We start from the raw sequence: 22758 nt of genomic DNA on the forward strand, positions 1-22758 counted from the left end.
TTCTCTCCGCTGTCGGACTACGCTGCCCACAATCCACTTCGCGGGGCTGCCATTGGACTCCTTGCTGTCAGTAAATTCCGCAAACCAACTGCAAAGCGCACTATTCCCTAATATATCCACGTTCACTCCGGTTCCGCGTCGTTATTGGTTCTTGTAGAGACCGAGCCATCATGCGACAGCCACCATCACGTTTTACGGTGAACGCACGTGCACGGTGGTGTGATGTAGAGAGATACTGACCAACATTATAGACAAAACTCATAGACTGTATGGAGAAACTGCAACAAAAAACAAATATCATTGTAATGCCAAAAGAGAAAAGAATTCCACTTGGATGCTTTACTATTGGCCCACTGTGTATATAACATTAGTGCATTAAATATAACAACAATTGTGATCTATGTTGCCATACATAACAAAAATTGTGCAATTTCCTTTAAGATAAAACGCCACACAGGGCAATATACATAGCAGACAGGAAACATTAAAGGACCTAAACTTCCTCAAGCAGTAGAGTCTGCTCTGTCCCTTTCTGTACTCTTCCTCACTGTCCAGGTATCTGTAGGCTAGCCTTCAACCACCTCCACCTCTTCTCCCCAGATGTAAATGGTGTTTAAATTAGTCCTGCCCGTCCTGAAGTCCACAACCATCTCCTTCATCTTGGCCACATTGAAGATACGGATATTTGGATGTATCCGTCTCTCATTCTGTTACATCCTGTAAGATAATGTGCGATCCTATAATTGAAATAATTTTATAAGATTACTACAATAGTAATGCCAAATCATAAAAGTTAAATGATGTGGTCATATGTAGTCACTGCAAACTACTGGAAACTCACTTTGAGAACCCCAGGCAGGTAATATACATAAAGAAATTATTAATAGATTTAAGGAAAATAAATTATTTCTTTATGGTTGTGGACATCTTGCATCTCTCTGTTCATAAGTATTTAGAATATTTTTTATTGACATTTGTACATCTATGCCATCTAGATAAATTCATGCACTCAGCAGATGAAGTCCTTGTGTTACTGACTGATTGATTACCCCATACTGTGAATATTCTATGGGGAAGGTGGCAGCAAGTCAAGCGTATTTCAGAAGTGCTTTTAACAAACAGCTCTGGTACAAAGCACCCTACTGATAAATTACCAGATTGTGCAAGAAATGGAATAAAATAAAAATACTTTGTGAAAATCTCTCACTCCTTGAACTGCATCAGCACATGACAAGGAAAGTGTGTTAGCATGAGTGTGTGTAAGTCTAGAGGCTGTCGCAGGGAACAAACTGATCAAAAGGTTATGTAGGTGGAAGAACAATTTTTATTAAGTTTTCGCTTTAGCCTGGGTGTCTGGAGGTTTGGTGAATGTATAGAAAGAGTATATAGTGCATGTTAAGTATTTTATATAAATCTGTACTTACTGTATTTCAATTTTATGCAACTTTACTCTTTACTACATTTGTCTGACAGCTTTAGCTTTACTTACTCATTTTGTTTCAGAATACAGTTTTTCACCCCCTTCCTGTCCAGTGAAAGCTCTGTATTTTGTGAATTTGTAAAACACTAAAGGATTAAGTGTTCCTTTATGGCTTGAGAAAATTCTCCTACTTCTTAAGAAAATCTTTTAAAAAAAAAGGATCTGAATGTATAATGCACATGTATATATCTGCAACGTTGTTCTTCCATTCCATATTTATATATTTCTACATTTATTTATGTTGACTGTATGTTTGTCTACGTGTAGCACCTCATCACCACACCAAATTCCTGGTATGTGTGAAACAATACTTGGCAATAAAGCTCCTTCTGATTCTGATGCTTTATGCTAACTTGTTTTCACCAGAAGAGGGCGCTGCTTATCTAGATGTATTTAGCATTGCACTAAAATCCCCACTTAATGGTGGTTTGTGTACCTTTTTATTTATAGGGTCTTAAGATGACAATGTGAAAGTGACACAAACGCTAAACTTTTCATCCATATTGACTTAAAATTTAACAATGTATTGACTGTTACCACATCTAGTAGATACTGTAACAGACATTCTCAAGGACTATACATCAAAATGTCACAGCAGGAAAATCACAGGTGTAAATAAGAAATTGACTGACGGTTGAATTCCATTCAGCTGCTTCACTTTCAGGGTGCTGTTATTGTTCATGCTGGCTCACTTTCATACTGTCAAGCCTGGCTGGGAATCTTGAATAGAACAGAGCCATTGCTAATATTATCAGTCCTACTATGACATGTCTGTAAACATTTCACATTTAAAGGCCCTACCCCCCATGGTAAACCTACACAGCTGATTTAAATTATTTTTGCTGATTAGGTCAGAAGTGTTATGGACATATACACACTGCCTCTCCTGTCAGTTTTGTTGCCCCTGTTAAAGTGGAACAAATTAGGCTACTCATCATTTTAAAACAGGTAGCTCAAATCAAGCAATCTGATTGGTTCATAGTAGCGGTTTGATGAGGGTGCACAACCACCATTAAGTCAAATTCCTTTGCACAGATTTGTTTAACCACGCAGCAAAGTAACGTTAGAAAGTAACGTTAGCAAACTGGCTAGCTAGATACTCCAAATATAAACTTCGACCTCCTGCGAGGACTTTCCACGGAGGAATGCCTTGAGCAGGTATCTCCGGAAAAGACGTCTGTGAAACGACATGCGGTGCTAACTAAAGCAAACCAAGTGGCCAGTGAAATGCCTCACAAAGTGGTAAAGGTCTAGTAACAGACTTTCTGCTTCACGATGGGCCAAATAATGCCCCTTAACTGTGATATAATTAGCGAATACAACAGCATGACGTGAGCTATTGCTTAATACTGTCATTCCTTATGGTACATGACGAAGAATGTAAACACCTGTAAACACCTAAAGTCTCCTCCATTCATTTACTGAAGTACAAGTACATACTTATTATCAACAGCATTTACTTAATGCTGAAAAATGGCTCTTATATTATCATTAACACATTATATTACTGGACTATAATTAGTAATGTATGATTATGTAAGCAGCATTTTATGTTGCAGCTGGTTTAAGTAGAGCTAATAACCCTGCCTCAGACACACAGGAAAATGGCCCCTGTACTTGTTACATCATTATACATGACACTATAAGATTGTTACTGGCTTTGGTCTAGTGGTTCCCAGCATAAGGCTCAGGTCCCCTCCAAAGGGTCACAAGATTAAGTCTGAGGAGTCGAATTAATGGAGTCTGAAAGAAGAAAAAGGATTGGACACATTGTTTTTATAATAGCATGCTTTTAAACTGAAAAATACAACTAAACACATTGCTTTTTTGAAGGGGTCACGAGCCAAAAGGGCAGGAACCACTGGTTTAATCTTTAACAATGTGCTTTAAAAAAAAGAAAAATATGCATGTCATATGTCAATGTAAAATCTTCATCTGAAAGTAGTAACTGGTATATATATAAAATAAATGTAGAGCAGTAAAAAGGACAATGTTTCCCTCTGAAATGAAGCAGAAGTGAGATGTAGCATAAAATATTCAAGTAAAGTTAAAGTATAGCATATATTTATGGTGTCAATCATTTCAGGGCATCAACAGAAAAATTAACCTCTGTTCACATTCACAGCAGCGTGATATGATATGTCTGTGGGATGAGGTGCGGGAAGAGAGCCTCTGTTGGGCGATAAAGAAGCACCACACATGGATCCGTGCAGCTCTGCAGCCTGGAAACAGAAGGTGCATGTGAATAGATGCCCACATGTACATAGGGAGGGAGGGAGCTGTAAATAGAAAGAGAAAAAGACCAGGCCTGAATGCCATAATGCAGCCATGAATAGAGACGTTTTGAATGCAGCTTTGTTGACGTGTGCGTGCAAACACACACACACACACACACACACACACAGCTCAGCGTTCCATTAGAGGAAGCCCAGGCCATTAGTACTTTTATCTTCTTTTTGTGGGACAGCACTGACAAGACTTCCCTCTCCATCCCCCCCAGCGCACACTCATAATCACACATGCAGCCGTCCCCCTTTGTCTCTGTGAGGCAGATGTTTTGGACGGGTTACTACACTGTGTTATAACAGCAGAGCAGGCTCTCCGCAGAGAGTGATTCAGCTTCATTTTCAAAAGGCTGTCACTCCTTTCATGCTGATAAGATGCCTCAAACAGCTGACAGCGTGTACAAAATATCTTTGCCAGAGTCTCTGAATGTGCAATTACAAAACGTTTCATTGTGTCACATCGGTTCAGCCTTCATTCACAAAACACTTGTCTCCTTCTGAGCAGATAACCTTGCCAGCAACAGCTGACAGTTTGCACAGAGCTCTGTCTTCCTACCTCTCACACATGAAACATGCTTTTGGATGTGACATTGAAATGTTATACTGAATTTACCAAAGTGTTGGTCAAAACATATTAAAGGTCACACAATGCAAAAAGTACAATTAGTATATTAGAGCATATTGGGAAATACACACAGTATTGTTGTATAGTAGTAAGATATTACTATTGCTTCTGACTTGAAGGGGTCTTTTGAAAGTCCTATTTTACAACTTACTTTTTACTTTTTACTTTTAATCTCACTCTTAGTGGGATCTGAGAGGTTGTAAAAGTTAAGCCACTGTTGGTGAATCTCTTTTTTCCTGGAAACAGCCCGCACTTTTCAGTCTGAACTCTCTTTCTCTCACCACCACAAGCAGCCTTCACTTACAGTTTGTTTATGTTGCCAGATCATGTCAATCTAATCTGAACAAACAACACCCACACCCATATTTAATCTGCGTCCTAATGACGCAGATTAAATATTACTTAAGGAATTAATTTTTCTTAACTTTAATGTTGACTGTTGCTTATTTAGCCATGCATACCTAAAGCAAGTATTAAGGCGCACTCATTGCAAGTTTCTCTTAATTTTCAGCTATGCTGCGGCATGGAATAAAGGATACCAGTGTTGGTCTGTTGGTCCCCCACTTTGAAAGACTGAAATATTTCAAACCCCTATTGGACAGATTGCCATGAAATTGGGAGATTCAAGTCCCCCTCCAGATGAAATTTACGAACTATGATACTTTAACTTTTCATCAAACGCCATCATAAAGTATAATTTAATATACAGTAACAGCACACAAACACAACAATGCAGCAAGTAAAATAAAAAATAAAAAATAATATATGATAATTGAGTTTAGGGCTGAACGATTAATTGTGAAATTGAGTTGACACTGAAATACAACTAATATTAGTTGCACCCCTACATGGATACTTATCTCTCTCTGCAAACAAACAATACACACATTCCACAAATTCGCCTGCCCGCCAAACACACACACACACACACACGGTCATATACACACACTTGACCTTGATAGAGACAACAGGGTGGCAATTCTCCCCATTGACTGGGTCCATTAGGGGCCAAAAGTGCAGCTGAGCCACATGATGTACAGCCACAAAGAGACACAGTGGATTACAGAGACACAGCCAGGCACACAATAGAGGAGGGCTGGAGGTGGGTGGGGGGGGTAAGAGGAGCTGGATGATGGAAGCAGCAGGAGGGAAAGAGGGACAGAGGATGGGGAGGAGGAAAAGAGAGAGTAGGATTTAACCTATTTTCATAAGGGCTCCATTTTCATATTATAAACACATTAACAGCTGGCTTTCCTGTGAAACTGTCATTTAAGTCATTCGATTGTTCACTCTATTCATAGTGATGTGAAATATGCGACAAAGAAACAAACAGATGGGGCAAAAATATAACTTCCGTCCAGCTTTTCTTATCAAAGTAGGCAGTTATTTGTTGTTGTGTTTAGAATAAAACTTTTTTAATTGTGTGTGTGTTTGTAAGCGGCAGATATGTGCGGAGGTCGGGGTAGTTCAAAGTTTGAGTGCAGAGGAAATATGAGAAAGGCTTAAAGCTGGAATGGAATATTCCCTTTACGGGACATGGTGTGGAAGAGTGGATGTTTTTAGAAACACACGGGCACTCATTCACTGGTCCAAATGAAGCCTTCTCTCTGGTGTGCTCTCTTCTCTGCCACCCTATCCCATCCGTTTATTCCCTGTCTATCTGTCAATGTATGCAATTCATTTAGTTTGTTAGTTTTTCCCCCCCAGTAATGTAAGGCTGAAGTTTCTGATCTGAGATTCCATCTGAGATGTTCGTCATGAATTAATGATCAGTGCTGAGTAAGACCCTGTCTCTAAGTGCTGCTGGTGCTCACATCACCACGGCTGCCCCGTGTATGTGTATGTGTGTGTGTGTGTGTGTGTATTTTCCAGTTTTATGTATGCTTCACCTCTCTGCACGCGAGCAGAGGCATTAACTCTTCAAAGTAGGCCATTATTTGTTGTTTTGCACGTTTAACTCAAAACATAAAACGTCTGTGTCAAAATGACAGAGCATTTAAATTGTAAACTCATAGCATTAAATTAGTGTTAATTTAATGCTATGAGTCTTCACTCCTTGTCATTAGAGGACTATATTCTATCCATTATTTTAATCATCATGTGCATCTGTGCGTTTGGTGTTACAGTGTGTAAAAGGTTCTGATCACCAGTGTGTTTGGTGAACTGGTCTTATTAAACCAGCAGACTTTCTCTAATGGAGCATCGGTAATCTGTTGGAGGATGTCTAATCCCAACACACCGCACACACACACACACACACAGGAGGACATAGTATGCAATATCACCACAGCATGCACATTTACACAAAGAGCCGTAATCTAATCTAATCCAGACCCTCTTTACTGGCTGTGACCGTTCATCAAATATGTCATAAGATTAATGGGAACGGGTGAAAGCGTGGAGACATCCTGGATTACAGACAGCTCGTCAAAGGTCTAAAGCCAGGAGGTGGTTCCAGAGCCTTCTCTGTGGTAAGAGAAACTGCTGGGTGGCCTGATTGTTACAAAGGCTGCCTTAAATGGAGCCGAGCCATCATTAATATTAACATTTTCACCCGTGCTTTTCCTGTGATGTCATGTCAAAATGTCTGCCATAAAAAGGTTTCTTGTCAGGGCCAAGATCCACTTACAGAAGTATTTAGCACCAGTTCACTTGCTCCACTCATTCTATGTTCAAACACAATGCAGGAATTGACATAGTAATTTACATCCACCAAATAAGAGCAACGTTATGTTGTGTTATGTTAACTTTGACTTTAGAAAATAAGTTTAGACAAAACCTTTTATTGCTATCTCCAAATACAAATACCAAATATATGTATAAATATACATGAAACAAGAAACAATAGAACGGTTGTTTTAAGTGAATGAATCAAGAACAACATCTAAGAGGTAGCCAGTGCAGACTAATCTGTGCTAATCGATATTTTTGCCCATGCTAGCTGCGTGGCTCTAGGGATGGCAATGTCCGTTGTTCAGTCTGTCCACCACTTTGATGACTATGTGTAACGTAAAACGTGTCGCTCTTAGTGACAATCTCCCAGAGAATTATCAATTAGTTACTTTCTTAACTTCTGTAATTCACCAATATGTGAATGCTCCCAAGTTTTAACATCAGTACATCTTGCTTTTCCCGTTCTGCTGACATGGCATAGTACAGGTGAAGCTGAGCAGCACAGTTCTTAAGCTGACCTTTTGCCTTTTGCTCTTGGGAATCAATAGTGTCAAGGAGAAAAAAAAAACTCTTCATGGTTTTTCTAGGACAACGAGACAGCCAATTTCCAGGCCATTTCACACCTTCTGTGAAAGTGGTTGACCGCCTGTGCTCCCAGTGTGCACTCTGGCTCCAGCAGCACAGTGATGGCAGGTACAGGAAATCTTCCGCCGTTGAATAGAAATGGATTTTTTCTAGGGGGATGTCAAAAGTGGAAGACCATGACCCTGAGAGGTGAAGAGGATTAATTTCATCTGGCCAGCATACTGGTATCACTTCTCCCTGTGATAGTCACAGCTCTTAATGGAGCCTGTAAAGTGTAATATCTGTTCCAGGGGGTTCTCCTCTCGTCATCTCTCAGTCCTGTTTTTGCAGCATCCATCCTGGATTTACTGTATACATACATACATAAATGAATAATTACATGGGAACTTTTGTTATGGTTTAAAAATGCTTTAAACTGTTACATATAGATGTAATTTGGGGATTTGCTGTTTTGACTGCTGTATCGTTTCAGGTCAGCTTTAGTACAATGGATACCTGCAGATACAGCAGCCTGAGCCCACGTCTTTGAGCTGAAATGCAGACTAACTGTTACCGTTGGAGCTGCAAGCTCCTGACGCTCTATTAACTAAAACCAGATCAGTGACTTGGGACAACATCTAACATTGCTAGGTGTGAATTTGAGCATGGTGCAGCGGCAGTGACGTTGATTGGGTGGCTACCAGGCTCTCTCCTGTCATGCTGACACAAAAGCACTGATATATGAGTGAATTAGGTCAACAGTGGTCTTGGTCAATACATGTTTGGCAAGAGCTTACAGTGATGGCTGCTTAAAAATGTTCTGAGTTACATTTTAACTTAAAACCATTACCAGTGTTTAACAGAGAAAAAGAAATCAACTTTGTTTTAAAGCAGCCGCAATCAATATTTTTAGATTAACAATGGATCACATGACTACTTGTAGGTGAAAGGGGTCACTAGCCGTGATGAAGCTGCAACAAATGATCATCCTACTGCAGTTCCTGTCAGCTCCTCGGACCTTTATAACATCTTTCAGCTTGTTGTTTTGGTGTTCTGTCCCTTTGATAGTATCCTTTCTGGCTGCAGCAGGCAGCTGTTTTAAGTGAAAAAATGGACTGTGCTCTACCCGCCCAGCACCAACCAGCAGACAGACAAGGTTAGCAACTAGCTGCATTTAGAGGCTAAAGAGCCAAATGTTTCCCTCAGGAGTTGGTGGAGACCAAAAACTGAGCTAAAAGGAGAGTCCATCCACCGTCAACAGCTTATCCTGCGTACAGGGTCAGGGGGGCTGGAGCCAATCCCAGCTGACATCGGGCAAAAGGTGGGGTACACCCTGGACAGGTCGCCAGTCCATCACAGGGCCACACTTAGACAAACAACCACTCACGCTCACACCTAAGTTTAATTTAGGGTCACCAATTTATCTAGTCTGCATGTCTTTGGATGGTGGAAAGAAGCTGGAGCACCTGGAGAGAACCCAAGCAGACACGGGGAGAACATGCAAACTCCACGCAGAAAGGTCGGGGCAAGAACCCTCAACCTTCATGCTGGGAGGCAACAGTGCTAACCACTGCATCACCATGCCGCCCACTAAAAGGAGAGTAAACATTGGAATTCCATTTTAGCATTTGGAAGGTGGAGGTCTTAAGTTCTTCTGGGCTTATGTGCACTATAACATTGACAAAGCAGACCATAACTGTAGTCTGAGGTACATTGGAAAGCAAACTGTCCAGAACCTGGACCCCAATGCATCCTCACTGTGTGTTATCTGTGCTGAGCTGTCTACTTGTGATGGGATCAACTAAACCAATTTACAGAGTGTGCTCCTTAGAGATAAGTTATGGTACACTTGAACCATGCCTTTGTGTGTGTGTGTGTGTGTGTGTGTCCAGAGTGTGTACAAGATATTTAAAGCAATTGTTTTGGGAGCAACATTTTTGGTGACCCGATCCAAACACTGAGGGTCTTGATTCAAATCTATAATGTTGATCAACTTAAACTGGTGATATGATATTTAACATTTAGCATGGAGAATTTGACTCCTGAAATTGACATGACACAATTGGCTAGAGAGAGGACGCATCACAGAAGCATTCACTGTTATACAACTCCTACTGGGGAGCCCAGCTGTCAATAAGAAAAGAAGACCTTCAATGCTAGCAGGGTGATATGGACACAACAGTAGAGTAGGCTACATTACAGAAAGGGTCAGATTTTGATTGGCTTCATTTTCGCCGATACCTACCCATTAACATAAGCTTAGAGCAGCCACACCGTGTGAGCTCAGGCGTGACTGCAGCGATCATCTAATGAGTTGGTCTCGTGCCCATTTTTTATAGTTCTCAGCAAAAATAAACAGAGAAAATGATCTCTTCATCATCATATGGACCTCATACCAGCAACATTATACCTATCACTACATTTTCAATGCCCATATCTATAGAATATGTCACAGACATAAAAGTATAAACATTTACCCAACATTTACCTGTATCCATTTGCCTTCTAGTGTTTCTGTGGAGAGAATCCATTCATTTGTTAACAAGGCTTTTAATGCAGTGAAGGAGTGCTGCAGCAGCAACTCTGTCTGTCTGAACACCACACATGTTCAATCTGCAGCAGTTCAGCAAAGTAGGCCTGTGTCACTCACAGGTAGAGGTAGGTGGTGTGGCCCTATAGGTGCATGTATGGATTCTGTTACCTTTGAACAGAGCTAGGCTAGCTGTTTTGTCCTGTTGCCATTGTCTTTTTTGTCATATTAACCGTAAAGACATGTGGTATCAGTCTTCTTGGCAAGAAAGTGAAAAACCTATTTCCTAAAATGTCCACGTATTCCTTTAAAACATGTCATCGTGTAAAGCCGTTGTTCCTTTAGAGACTTTAAATGAGAGAGTCCAGAGTTCTGTCTCACATTACAAGACATCTCCAGACAGATGGTGCCAACTTACTCAAATCCGCTGATTCAGCACAGACAAGATTTTGGGATGGCCAGTTTAGGCGCAACACTGGGCTGAAAGTAATTTAGTATGATGTTATCACAGCAGGGATGGAGCCCTGCTCAGGAGAGCTGTCTGCCGGACTCCTATCTGAAGAACAGTGTGCTGATAGCCAGGAGTGGATATCAGCACTGATGATATACCAGGAAGGACTGCTGCCCTGCTCTGAGTGCAAAGTCCAAAAACATGATATAATATTTAATCAAATCAGTTCCCTTTCCCATTCTTAAGTAAATGTTTAAATACGTTTTGCGTTTGACCAAAAGCAGATCTAAAATGTCTTTTCCCCCCAGGGTTTTATGTTTGAGTTTGTTGGTGGCACCTTTTTTTTTCTTCATCCATGGAGCTGTCACCTTCCATGCTAATGGCCATTTTTTTTCTGTTCATCATTGCAAACTGCTGTTGATGGAAATTGTAAATGCCCTTACGCTTCAACAGACACTTCAACTGACATGTCTCTCAGTTTATACACTTTACAGGACACTTAAAGGACAATAATACCTGTCCCCAACACTTTGACTGACATTTCCACTGCTTTCAGTGCCCAACACCGTTGAATCTCCAGCTCTTTTCAGCACTTTCACTTGAGCTGACACCAACTCCACTATGATTACACTCAAACTGACACTTCAACGCTACTGTCTATGTTTGTATTTGGTCTGCCACTTCAACTACAATTTTAACTTTAGCAAATGTTTCATCCATGAATTTTCAGCAGCGAGCACATTTACCTTCTCCATAGAAAATTCTTTTTTTTCTGGTTTCCGGTTAAATTTGGTTCTCCACCGAGTTCTCTATTAATATGTAAAATCTAACAAACTACATCTATCGTCCATTCTTCCATGCGTGTTGTTGTTGAATCAAGCATTTTCCCTCTCAATAGGACACCTGAACAGTTGAAATGTGCTGCTATGCGGATCATTGTGCCTGTGTGTTTATTGAGATTTCTATTGAAATTGTAAGTGATTATGCACCACGCAGACTGGGAGAGTAAAACATATGAAATTCTATTAACGTAATACACACACACACACACACACACAAATAAACCCATTACACATGAAAACATAATCACAGAATAAGCAATAGAGTCAAAAAAGATGACTCTTCCTCTGTGGTCTCTCAGCTCAAATGCAGTATTTCTCATATGTGAAATAAAACAAACCCAAATAAGCTTTCCCCTCTGTCAGTGAGAACCTAGATCTGCCTTTTGCAGATGGAGCTAAAAGTGGCCATATTAGGGCAGAAATCCAGAGTCTGGCAATAGGGGCAAAAAAAGGGTCCACACTTGCACACATACATGCACACAGAGAGAGTGACAGTTTGCAGTCCTTCCTACCTTGACTGTGGTACCTACTTAACACCCCCCCCCCCCACACACACACACACACACCCTCCTCCGCCTCGCCTGGGCAACTCTCTAAACGCATCCTCAGGGAACACTCTCTCTCACATACACACGCACACACACACATACGCATTAACGCGCGCGAGCACACACGCACGGACGCTCATATAGGAGGATCCCAGCAGAGAAGCGGGCAGTGAACGACGGAGCGCGCACCGGCCAAGCTCGTTAACTTCTCCGCTTCCTATCCCCCCTCCTAATTTTCGGGCAGCTTCTGCAGCAACAACAAATCGGAGTGCCGGGCAGACTACCGGATCAGAAGAGACTCCTCGAGCACTCCAGACAGCCTCAGACTGGTCGTCATCGTCTGTTTTACTCCGGAGACTGCGGATTTTACCCTTTATCTTTTCCAGTGGATACTGACAGTACGCACCGCCTCCTCGTGATAAACAAAGTCCACGGACATTAAGTCTGCTGTTATTTGTTTTTTAGCTGGGAAATAAAATCCTCTGTCCAGCTTTCTTCTCTGCATTCCCTCCGGTTTAACTGCACCGGGCAGACTTGGAAAGAGCAACAGCCTCCACCGGCGCATCAGTGAGGTAACAGACGCGACTCTCCTGTGGCCACATTATAAAATTATAGTTATTCACTGTTGTGCACAGTGGGGTCTCCTGTAATATTCTAATCTAAACCAGGCCTTTCTGCAGCAAAAAATAATTTCGATGGGCATCAAATTGGCCCAAAAATGAATTCCTAGATGTCATTTAGCCCGCTACAGGCAAAAATAATCATCGAGACTGTGCATGCAGGTAAGGCCTATGTCACAGTCATTTTTAGTTTGTATGTCACAAAGTGCAACAATCTGGGTGGACGATTTCACACTTTGTGCTGCCAACACGCACGCACGCACGCACGCACGCACACAAACACTCACACACACCTCAATACAAGGCCATATGGAACCCACGAAGAATTACATAAAACTTACATTTTCCCTCTGCACTTCCTCCTCCTCCTTCAGCTCTCTCTTTCTCTATTTCCCTCTCATCTTTCTCTGGCCTCTCCTGACCCTGTTATAAAAATAGAAGATGCTTGTCTTATTTGTAAAATTAAAAAAACGTGTTAAGACTCACATTTACAACTGTATGTTGTTAAGAGTTACACTGTTTATTCAGTGTAATTAAGTCATGCCAAGTACACAACATTTAATATTCCAAAATTAAATAATATCAATGCAAACTGCTATTTGCAACTCCAAATAGGTTACAGCCATGGACGTTATGCGACAAGGGGCCCCTGGCACAGACATATAAAAGCCCCCCCCCCAACCCTCCTGCATAGGAAACAACACACCCAGAGTAAAAGAGACACTAAATGTATGCTTCATTTCTGGTCATTTTGCATCTCTTTGTGGTTCTTCTGTCTTTTAGTCAATTGACACCTCTTTGTAGTCGTTTTGAGTCTCTGTAGTCGTTTTGTCTTTGTAGTCGTTTTGAGTCTCTGTAGTCGTTTTGTGCGTCTTTGTGGTCATTTAGCGTCTCTGTGTGGTCACCTTGTGTGTCTTTGTGGTCGTTTTGCATCTGTTTATAGCCGTTTTGTGTCTCTTTGTGGTTGGTTTTTGTCTCTTTGGTGTCGTTTTGCATCTCTTTGTAGTCTTTTTGCCTATCTCTGTGCTCATTTGATTGACTTTCCAACATGCCATTGAAGGGTAGGCCCATTCAGCAATCCATCCATGATACTAACGAGCATACTGCCTAGTACCTTTTGACCCTCAGGCCCCACCCCTGGCCCTGAAGATTGGGCTCCTCACAATAACGAAACAGTCGGGCAGATATATAACAACTGACCTTAGCGTGTCCTGACAAACACAAAAACATTTACTCCACCCAGTCCAGCTCTAGCCTATTGATCAGATCTGATCGACTGAACATTTCCCCCTGTAGGCAGGGCCGTGCTGGTGTGATATCAGCTGGACTGGTCCCAGTCGCTTCAGAGCTCATTGACTTGCAGAGCAGATCAGCTGGTTGTAAAAGCTCAAACATATTCTGTCAGCATCTGGCATTTATTATCCTCAGCAGCATCTCCCCCTCAGTTTAACAGCAAGGAGTCTCTTCTTTCTATCTTAGTGTCCACACTCAGTTGGTCAGAGGAGCTCTGCCTGTTCCTTTCTATTTTTAGTCTCTATTTACAATGCAGTAGCTATAGAGGCAAGAATAGTCTCCCACTCTGTTTCCCTTCATCTGTCTCTTAGCCTTGTATCTCTCCTTCTTTTTGTCTATACCACTCACTTTTTTAAATGTCACTTCCACCTTTGGTTTTCTCTTCTAGCTGCGATCTCATCCATCATCATAGATGCCAGACAGAGCGGTTCAACACATTAAGCAGTGGTAGCAGCTTACCTCAAACTGCCACCTGCTCCACTTACATGCAAACAGACACTATATAGACTGTGTGAGACTGGGAAGACAGCAGAGGAGAGAGGGGGTAGAGGTTAATCTCTGGATGCTTTTGACCCAAATCACCATGCAACCTACATACCCTCTCCTAAAACAACCACCCCACAGTTGCCACCACACACCCACACACTTTTAAAAAAACACACACACAAAATGATGAATTAGATGTTGAGCCACACTATGATTGAACAACAAATTTCCGAGGCCTGGTGAGTTATTTATGACCTGTGACAAAATACGCCGGAGCTGCAGAAGAAGAAGACGTTTCATTAGAAGAATAGTTTTAATAAAGCAAATGTAATTACCGTGCTCTTCTTCCTCGTCCATACCTGAGCACAATCTTGAGGCACACCTGACCCCCCTTGATGGCAAAAGTGTCCCAGTTTAGATTTGCAGCTCAATATCCGCCACAGTAACCACTGCATACACACCCGAGCCTCAACCAAACACCACACACTGCTGCTCGGCGTCGTCATATGCTCATTCAGCATATGTAGACACCCAATCAAATGCTACACTACACATTTTTATTAACACCGCTCGCAATGCATCTCCACTGTGTATCCCTGTAAAACACATTAACATGGGAGTTGAAAGCCAGTAAGCTACAGCCAATAAAACCCTCTTACTGCATCCTGTGTGAACAAGAAGCAAAGCTTTTAGTTTCTCCTGATGGCTGATGAGGGAACACCAGTGGAAAGAAGACTTCTAACATGTTTATTCTCTTCAGTACACTTAGAGAACCTTTTAGGAAGCCGATGATGTCTATGTGACAGAAAGCAGACGGGGGCTTATGAGATTGGTTTATTTACATTATTTCATCAAGGAATCACAATAAATGTGTCAATGATATATTGGTGTCTTAACAAACTACATGAGCACCTTTAAACATGAGTGCTATATTACTTTGGAAGTTTTTTTTTTCAGTAACCATAATTGGACATGACTAACCTGGCTGGGCAACAAAGAGAACAGAGAAGAGAGATTGCTAATGTGTGGAGTAAAGGATTAACTGTTGGAAATTTGTGAAAATGGACAGGGAGCTCTTACTGAGGCGGCATCTGTGCAAGACAGCAGGAAACAGACGGAAAACAGATATCGGAAGCAATGAAAGGAAGAAAGTGAGATACTGTAGTGAGGGAAACCTGACTCAACTAATCCTTTTGATTTAAACCTCACAGAACAACGGTACTCTTTCCATGATTTCAGTTTTTATAAATAAAATGTTTATATTGAGTGGAAAGGCTTAACATTTGCTCAGGTTTTAATTAGCTGTGTGTGTGGCTGAGATGCAGAAGATAAGCATATGTTCATGGGTGGTATTGAGCAAATGGTAATTTGAGAAGGAGACAGGACAATGGAAAAGGTACATGATGGAGAGAGAAGAGAATGGGGAGAATATAATGAAAACAGGCAGGTAGATAGATGAGTTAGAGGAGAAAAAGGAGGGACAGCATGATCAAAAACGTCGCTTTGATTTAATGTATTCATACAATAACTACATAAGCCTTCTTTTATAGCCTAGTATTGTAATTACAGTTGTTTAATCACAGATTATAGAAATATCATTATTTATAAAAATGAAAAAATGTCAAATAATTTCAAGTTTTATGGTCCTTGTTGAAGACACATTTTACATCTGAATTTCTGTTACAAACACAAATTTTATAGGAGACAGTCAACTTACATTGACACCAAAATCACCTCTGTTTCACCATGCTTGTACAGAACAATGAGAAATGGATTGTGTGCTCCAAGATGGTGGCACATACGTAAAGACGTTCTTCAGACTTCGGACAGCTTCTTATGGATGTTTTGAGCCTTCTTCTGAGCTCACATGGCATGCAACATATTTTATAATTCATTTTCATTCAATGTCCTCTCTAAGCAACTAAAGCATGATAAAATTATTGTATAGTTATGTTGAGCGCTTGATTAAGATCAGGTTCAGTCCTGGCTCACTTCTGACGTTAACAGTGACTTCGTCCAGGGGCACAAGACATGGTGTGTTTACTTTAACTTAAACCACATCTTTCACTAACCCAAAGTGCTTTTGTTGCCTAAATCCAACCACACATGGTATGCAGGATGTGAATACGGTCTCTACTGCCAAAGTCTTTTGCTTTGTATGTCAACCTTCAGTTTACGTTCAAGGTTGCCTGTGAACATAAGCCAGGCAGCCATTGTTCACTAAACCCGCCCCAGTTACTGTTGCTACACCTGTCAAGCTGTCTGTTCTAACATTGACAACAATGTTTAACTTTTTTAAAATCACGAAGGTTGCATTTTCTAAAAGCTACCAACCAAAGTTGTAGATGGCGATTTCTCTGACGTATGTGAAGTAAACCTCATACTACCAAAACTACTGGACATGACACCATGACTTCGTATCTCTATATGCAAAGTACAATGATGGTGGCATATTTTCCAATTACAATAATTGATCCTGGAGGTCAGACAGAGGTAGACAAAAGCAGGCTTCTCATTTCTAACTGGCAATAGTTGATTTTGTTATATCGACTACAAATGTCGCTAGTTTATCCGCTGTAGCTAGCTAAAGCTAGCTTCATGAGTAGGGTGAAAATGCTGCCTCCAGCTGACTTTTTAATGTTTTAAGTTGACTCATTTTAAAATGAGAACTCTGTCAAGAGGTCTGTAATATGCTATGTCATGGCTACTTACATGATATCCTGCTAATAGACTGAGGCGAAAGCTGCAGTAACGTAATATTAAATCAATGTAGTTGATTCAGAGAGTTTGATTTTGTTTTTTCTGGCAGCTGTATGCGGTGTACCATCACCCACCACCTTTGTATTCTTATCTCAGTCTACCCCAAAACTTGGTGCATCCCTCTTTCAGAAAGATCACGACAGATACTGAGGCAGAGACAGTGTGGAAAAAAAGGGCGAGAATGAGATGAATTAGAAGAAAAATGAAAAGGGTGGCAGACAAACAGAGACACTGGCAGAGAAGAAGCGAGAAAAGGAGACAGGAAAGGTGGTGGGGAAAGAGATAGATTGAGTAGACAAATAGAAGTGAAAGTGGGAAAGAGGGAGAGATGGGATAACTGGGATGAAGGAGATGGTGAGTGATAGTTAGAAAGAGGAAAGCATTCAGTCCTCCTGTTGTCTTAGAGGATGCCCTGAAACCTGGACAGCCAGGACATCTCTCTGCCTCTCTCTGCCTCTCTGTTGGTACGACACAACATTTGTCATGTAGCCTAATATTGCGCCTGGCGTTTCCCTCATAGTCACTCACACACATACACACACCTCACTATGTCATTAGAAATTTATCTCTGTATTTCTAAATGCTCGTATGGCTCTCACTTTTTATGAACCAAGACCTTTTCTTGTGTCTTAATTGCTGTCGTATGTGACCAAGACTTTCAAACAAAAATAAAGGAGCTTGGTGTTGAAATCAGCAATTAGCAATGCATGCCTAAGGCTTTTAGCTGTTCAGACAGATGATTGATTAGAGCTTGTTTGCAATCTTTATCTTTTATCTTTAACTTTTCACGTAACAGACAGAATTCACGGTATATTCTGTTATGGAACATTGCTTTCTAATATGTGATGTCTGTAGGGAAATATTTTATGTAGATGCATGTATATTTCTTTATTATTAGATTTTTATGTTTACTGTATCTCCCCATTTGTCCAACTACTCTGCATCGCGTTAAAAATAGAAGTAGAGCGTTTCGGAGCCATTTAAATTGAAATACAACAAATGTCTATTGGATTGTTACGGTCTATGTACTTCAATAGCATCCTGACCATGCGGTGAAGTAGGTGTTGAATTCAGAGCTGCTATTTCCTGCCTCAAAATGCCCCCTCACTCACTAAACTGTCATCAAGGACTATTGCATAATATCAAGTATTATTTAATGTCCCTTAAAAATATCGTTGTTGTTTCTGTGTTGAAGCACCTCAGTGAGATCGATTCTATGTGCAGACTAGACAAGCACTCGGCTCACCCGAATCCTCAAATGACTCACACAGGCACGCACAGGCACGCACAGGCACGCACACACGCACACACACACTCGAGGGTACCCAAACACAAGTACACACAGAAGAGGGGAAGAGTGGGAGTTGAGAGGGTATGGTGGACACAGAGCGTGGGTGGGCAGTGAGAGAGAGAGGAAGGGAAAGAGCAACGGACAAAGAAAAAGACGCAGCAGAAGAGACAATATTGCTGTGGAGAGTTGACCACTGGCCTGTTTGGCTTTCTTGGTATTATCCTGAGTTACAAATTCAAGTCCAATTATGAATTATTTGTAAATAACTGATAAAGCATTTTACTGAATTTAACATGAGACAGAGGAACAAACTGCATGGCCCAAAATACATTACACCCTTCCTTTCACTGTAACCCTTCACAACCAAGTGTGTGCCTCATTGGGTTATGTAAAATCCTAAATATACTGTGCTTTAAAGGAATATTTTAACATTTTATTCACCTTACTTTTGTGAGTGAGATGAGAAGATCGCTACATACAAGCCCTTGCCGAATAGTTCACATAATGCGGTTTTGTGCCTGGTTTACCAGAGCTGAAGGGGGGAGTCTAGATGATTGTTTTTTCCCCCTATAGCAGAATGGTAATGGGTTCAGTCAGACCTGAGAGAGGTCTGGCTATACAAGACCAATACATGTTTAGCCTAGCTTAGCATAAAGACTGAAAATAAGGGGAAAACAGGTAAATTTGCTCAGTCCAAAGTAAAAAAAAAAAAACTCAATGTGGTGACATGACGTTGGGAAGCTGTGCGTAGTCACTGCTCTTGGAATAGTTTCAGCAAGTAATTCCCCATAAAACTACTTTTTTTTTTCATCATTTGTGTTGGGTTAAACAAACGTATTTGTGAGATTTAGACTTGCTGCAAAGCGTATTATTTCACTATGGACAAAGCCAAGCTAGCTGGTTGCCATCTCTCCGGTCTTTATCTTAAGCTAGGCTAACCACATCTGGACTCTAGCTCCTCGTACACAGCGGTGATCTTCTTGTGTCACTCATTTATACTCAAAAAAAGTGAATAAGCGTTGTGGAAGTAAATGTGGAAATATTCATTTAAGGCATTAACATCCTAAAAAGATTTTGACAAAATCTTCTGTGAATCCTTTACAGCTAACCTGAATGCCACAGTGCATTTATACAGAAGTGCAGGACTGCAGTTAAGTGTAGTTAGCAATGACTTTGACCCAGTTACGTGTATCTTTCTCCCTCTCGCCCAACACTGAAGTGTACTAGAAGGCTGAAAACATCATATAACTGTACATCGTGATTTTAGTTTCCACAAATAACAATCCTGTAACATTTGCAACTGCAACACAGCGTTTATTCTCTCATCAACATATATACATGGCTAAATAATATATAATGTGATGACAAATTACATGATATATGATACAATTTCATGCTCTCAACAATTTTCTCTTACAATAATCAATCTTCAACTTCAATTACAGCTAATAACCTATGACATTATAAAATGCACTACAGTTCAGTCTCCATAGGATGGACTTTGTCTTGCTAATTATGGTTCGTCCTATTAAATTTGCAGTTTAGGCGAAATGCATATGACCTGTTTAAGTGCATATCACTGATGCATTAATCTCTACAGCTTGTGTCGAGGGAGTAATGTTTGAATACAAAAATCTGAACCACCCAACCAGCATAATACAGTTTTATGGTTTTTAAGATTTGCCTGGAAAATCCAATCTTAAGAAGATCCAAGAAGTACTGGTGTCATAAACAGAACCGGTGCGGAAAAATATATAAAGTACTTCTTGTTACACCCTTCCTGTCAGCTGTAAATGATAGCTGCAAGTGTGTTCTACCCTCCTTACCTCACTGAGGCCATTAAATGACAAGGGCCTGCTATGTGGAAAGCATACAAACAGGATCTTTTGCATCACACAACACATGACAGTACACTGTAATGTGCTCATGTTGGAACCTCTAAAAAAGTATTCCTTGAAATAGGATGATTAAGGTTGTTTGTGCAAATCCTGGGTGTGGCATCTTGGTGAAATTCTAAATTTGATTGCTTGCTCCACATGCCAACCTATGTGTTCAGTTGTCCCTACCATAAGATTTGTTCCACTATACACCAAACCTTTTCCCCTTGTTTAAGGTACAATCCTCTCTTCACTTGCTAATTTGCTTTTATATACTCTCAATCACACATATAGTGTTCTGGTATTTCAGCTAGTTGAGTTACGCCACAATTTTTACCCCCTACTACTACCGCTGGTTGGGAATCACTGTAATGGAGGATCACATGTGCTGTTCTTTTTTTGCTTCAGATAGCCCACAATGCAGTGGGTGTGGGGATGAGAGGGACGCCTAAACACTCATCTCACAGAGTGAAGTTTTGTGTTGGGACACCACTGCATTTCAGAGGCACACGCAATAGGAGGGGGGGGTCGAGGGCAAATGGGAAGAAATGGGACGCAGCATAAGTACACGCTGTCCTTTTTCTTCTTTTTGGGCACTGAAGCAAAAAAATAATCTTTACAAGGTAACTTATTTGTAATTATACAATACATGGACTAAAGAAAGTTTGTAGTCCTTTCATGCTACACATGAATTAATTAAAATATGGTAACATATAAAATAAAATAAAACAATATATACTACAGTTATTTGTATACATATCTACGTACATGTATACACCCAGAATACTAATAAGTGTTGGTCTTGAATAAACTAATATTAATACTTTAATCTCCCTTCAGGTACTAAAAATAAACCTGAAAAATACAAGACATGAACCAACATTTGCAGAAAATTGATGTGCTGCTGTCATGTTGGTTGCAAATGTAATTAAATTTGGCATATTTATCAAAGCTGTGGAACCTTTCCTAAAGTGGAAACATGAAGCCCTGAGCACACAACAGAAGACAACTGAATGTATCCTGTGGTGTTAAGTGGGTCTGCCAGATTTGGCAGCACTTGTTTGTAACAGCCTCTATTCTCCCTTCCTGTAGGTGGAATCGCTTAGCAGCAGTTACAAATCATCTGTACTTCCTGGTGTTCTTGCTGCAGGGCACAGGTGTATTGCGTGTGTCTGCCTACTATTTAACAGTGTTATGTACTGTATAAATATAACTCTGGCCTTCTTGCTGTATTCAGGTAGAAAGGCCCTACATCAAGCTGCAGCCATGGATGAGATGGACCTGCCCCAGATGAAGAAGGAGGTGGAGAGCCTCAAGTACCAGCTGGCCTTCAAACGAGAGAAGTCCTCCAAAACAGTGACTGAGTGAGTAGTTAGTTCAATAGCTCCACAAACAGCTTCACACAGGTCAAGCCCCAAAAGAACTGTGACAAGTAGCTGTGAGCTCAAAAATAAAATCGCTTTGTTTTTGATAAATACATTACACTGAAAAACATTAAAAAATGTAGTTAGACACAGTGTGCAAAAATTTAAAAGTTGCTCATTCAAGTTTGCTACTGAAGATTTGAAGTCAACAGATTCATTACTGCATTTACAAGATAGCATTTTTAAGCAAAGCAGTAATTGGACATTTTGGGAAAAAAGAGAGAGAGAGAGGGCAAGAGAGGAACGGGGGGAGGGGGGGGGGAGGGGCAGCCTACACAATATACAACCAGAGGTACAGACAGTAAAGGTGATGTTGCTATAGCCTGAATGAAAAATGGTACAGATATTTATAGTAGTGTTAATGATAATAATTGTAATGTTAATGATTATAATAACAATAATAACAATAGGACTAGTACCAATAATTGTAGCAGAGGGTGTCGAGCAGGAACACGGGGGCAGCAGGTGACCCGCAACCACAGATCCAGACTCCACAGCTCCAGAGCCAGAAACACCTGCAGGAAGTGATAGGAGGAGAGAGGAGAGGGACGAGAAAGCACAAGACTACCGGAAAGGGGAGAAGTTGTGTTAGTAATATGCAATAATGGGATGAGGTTGCATACAGAGGGAGAGAAAGTAGAGGAGAGAGGAGCTCAGTGCATCATGGGAAATCCCCCAGCAGTCTAGGCCTATAGCAGCATAACTAAGGGATGGTTCAGGACTCACCTGAGCCAGTCCTAACTATAAGCTTTATCAAAGAGGAAAGTCTTAAGCCTACTCTTAAATGTGGAGATGGTGTCTGCCTCCTGAACCCAAACTGGTTCCACAGGAGAGGAGCTTGATAGCTGAACGCTCTGGCTCCTAGTCTACTTTTGGAGACTTTAGGAACCACAAGTAACCCTGCATTCTGGGAGCGCAGTGCTCTGGTGGGGTAGTAAGGTACTATGAGCTCTTTAAGATAAGATGGTGCCTGACCATTAAGAGCTTTGTAGGTAAGAAGAATGATTTT

At 40.9% G+C, this 22758-nt stretch overlaps 1 protein-coding gene across 2 annotated transcripts in view; it reads left to right on the plus strand.

The window, feature by feature from the left end:
• The first annotated feature begins 12177 nt into the window (after window positions 1–12177).
• gng13b (guanine nucleotide binding protein (G protein), gamma 13b) overlaps window positions 12178–22758 on the plus strand; it is a 14704-nt gene continuing 4123 nt past the window's right edge. Inside the window, exons 1-2 of one of the 2 annotated variants that reach the window (XM_046039184.1) lie at window positions 12178–12570; window positions 21563–21689. In XM_046039184.1, the coding sequence (XP_045895140.1) occupies window positions 21592–21689 (98 nt within the window). In that variant the 5' untranslated portion in view covers window positions 12178–12570; window positions 21563–21591. The remainder of the gene's footprint in view (window positions 12571–21562; window positions 21690–22758) is intronic. The other variant, XM_046039194.1, reaches the window with a different exon arrangement.

Source organism: Micropterus dolomieu, linkage group LG02 (assembly GCF_021292245.1).
Source record: "Micropterus dolomieu isolate WLL.071019.BEF.003 ecotype Adirondacks linkage group LG02, ASM2129224v1, whole genome shotgun sequence".
In the NCBI taxonomy this organism is placed as follows: Eukaryota; Metazoa; Chordata; class Actinopteri; order Centrarchiformes; family Centrarchidae; genus Micropterus; species Micropterus dolomieu.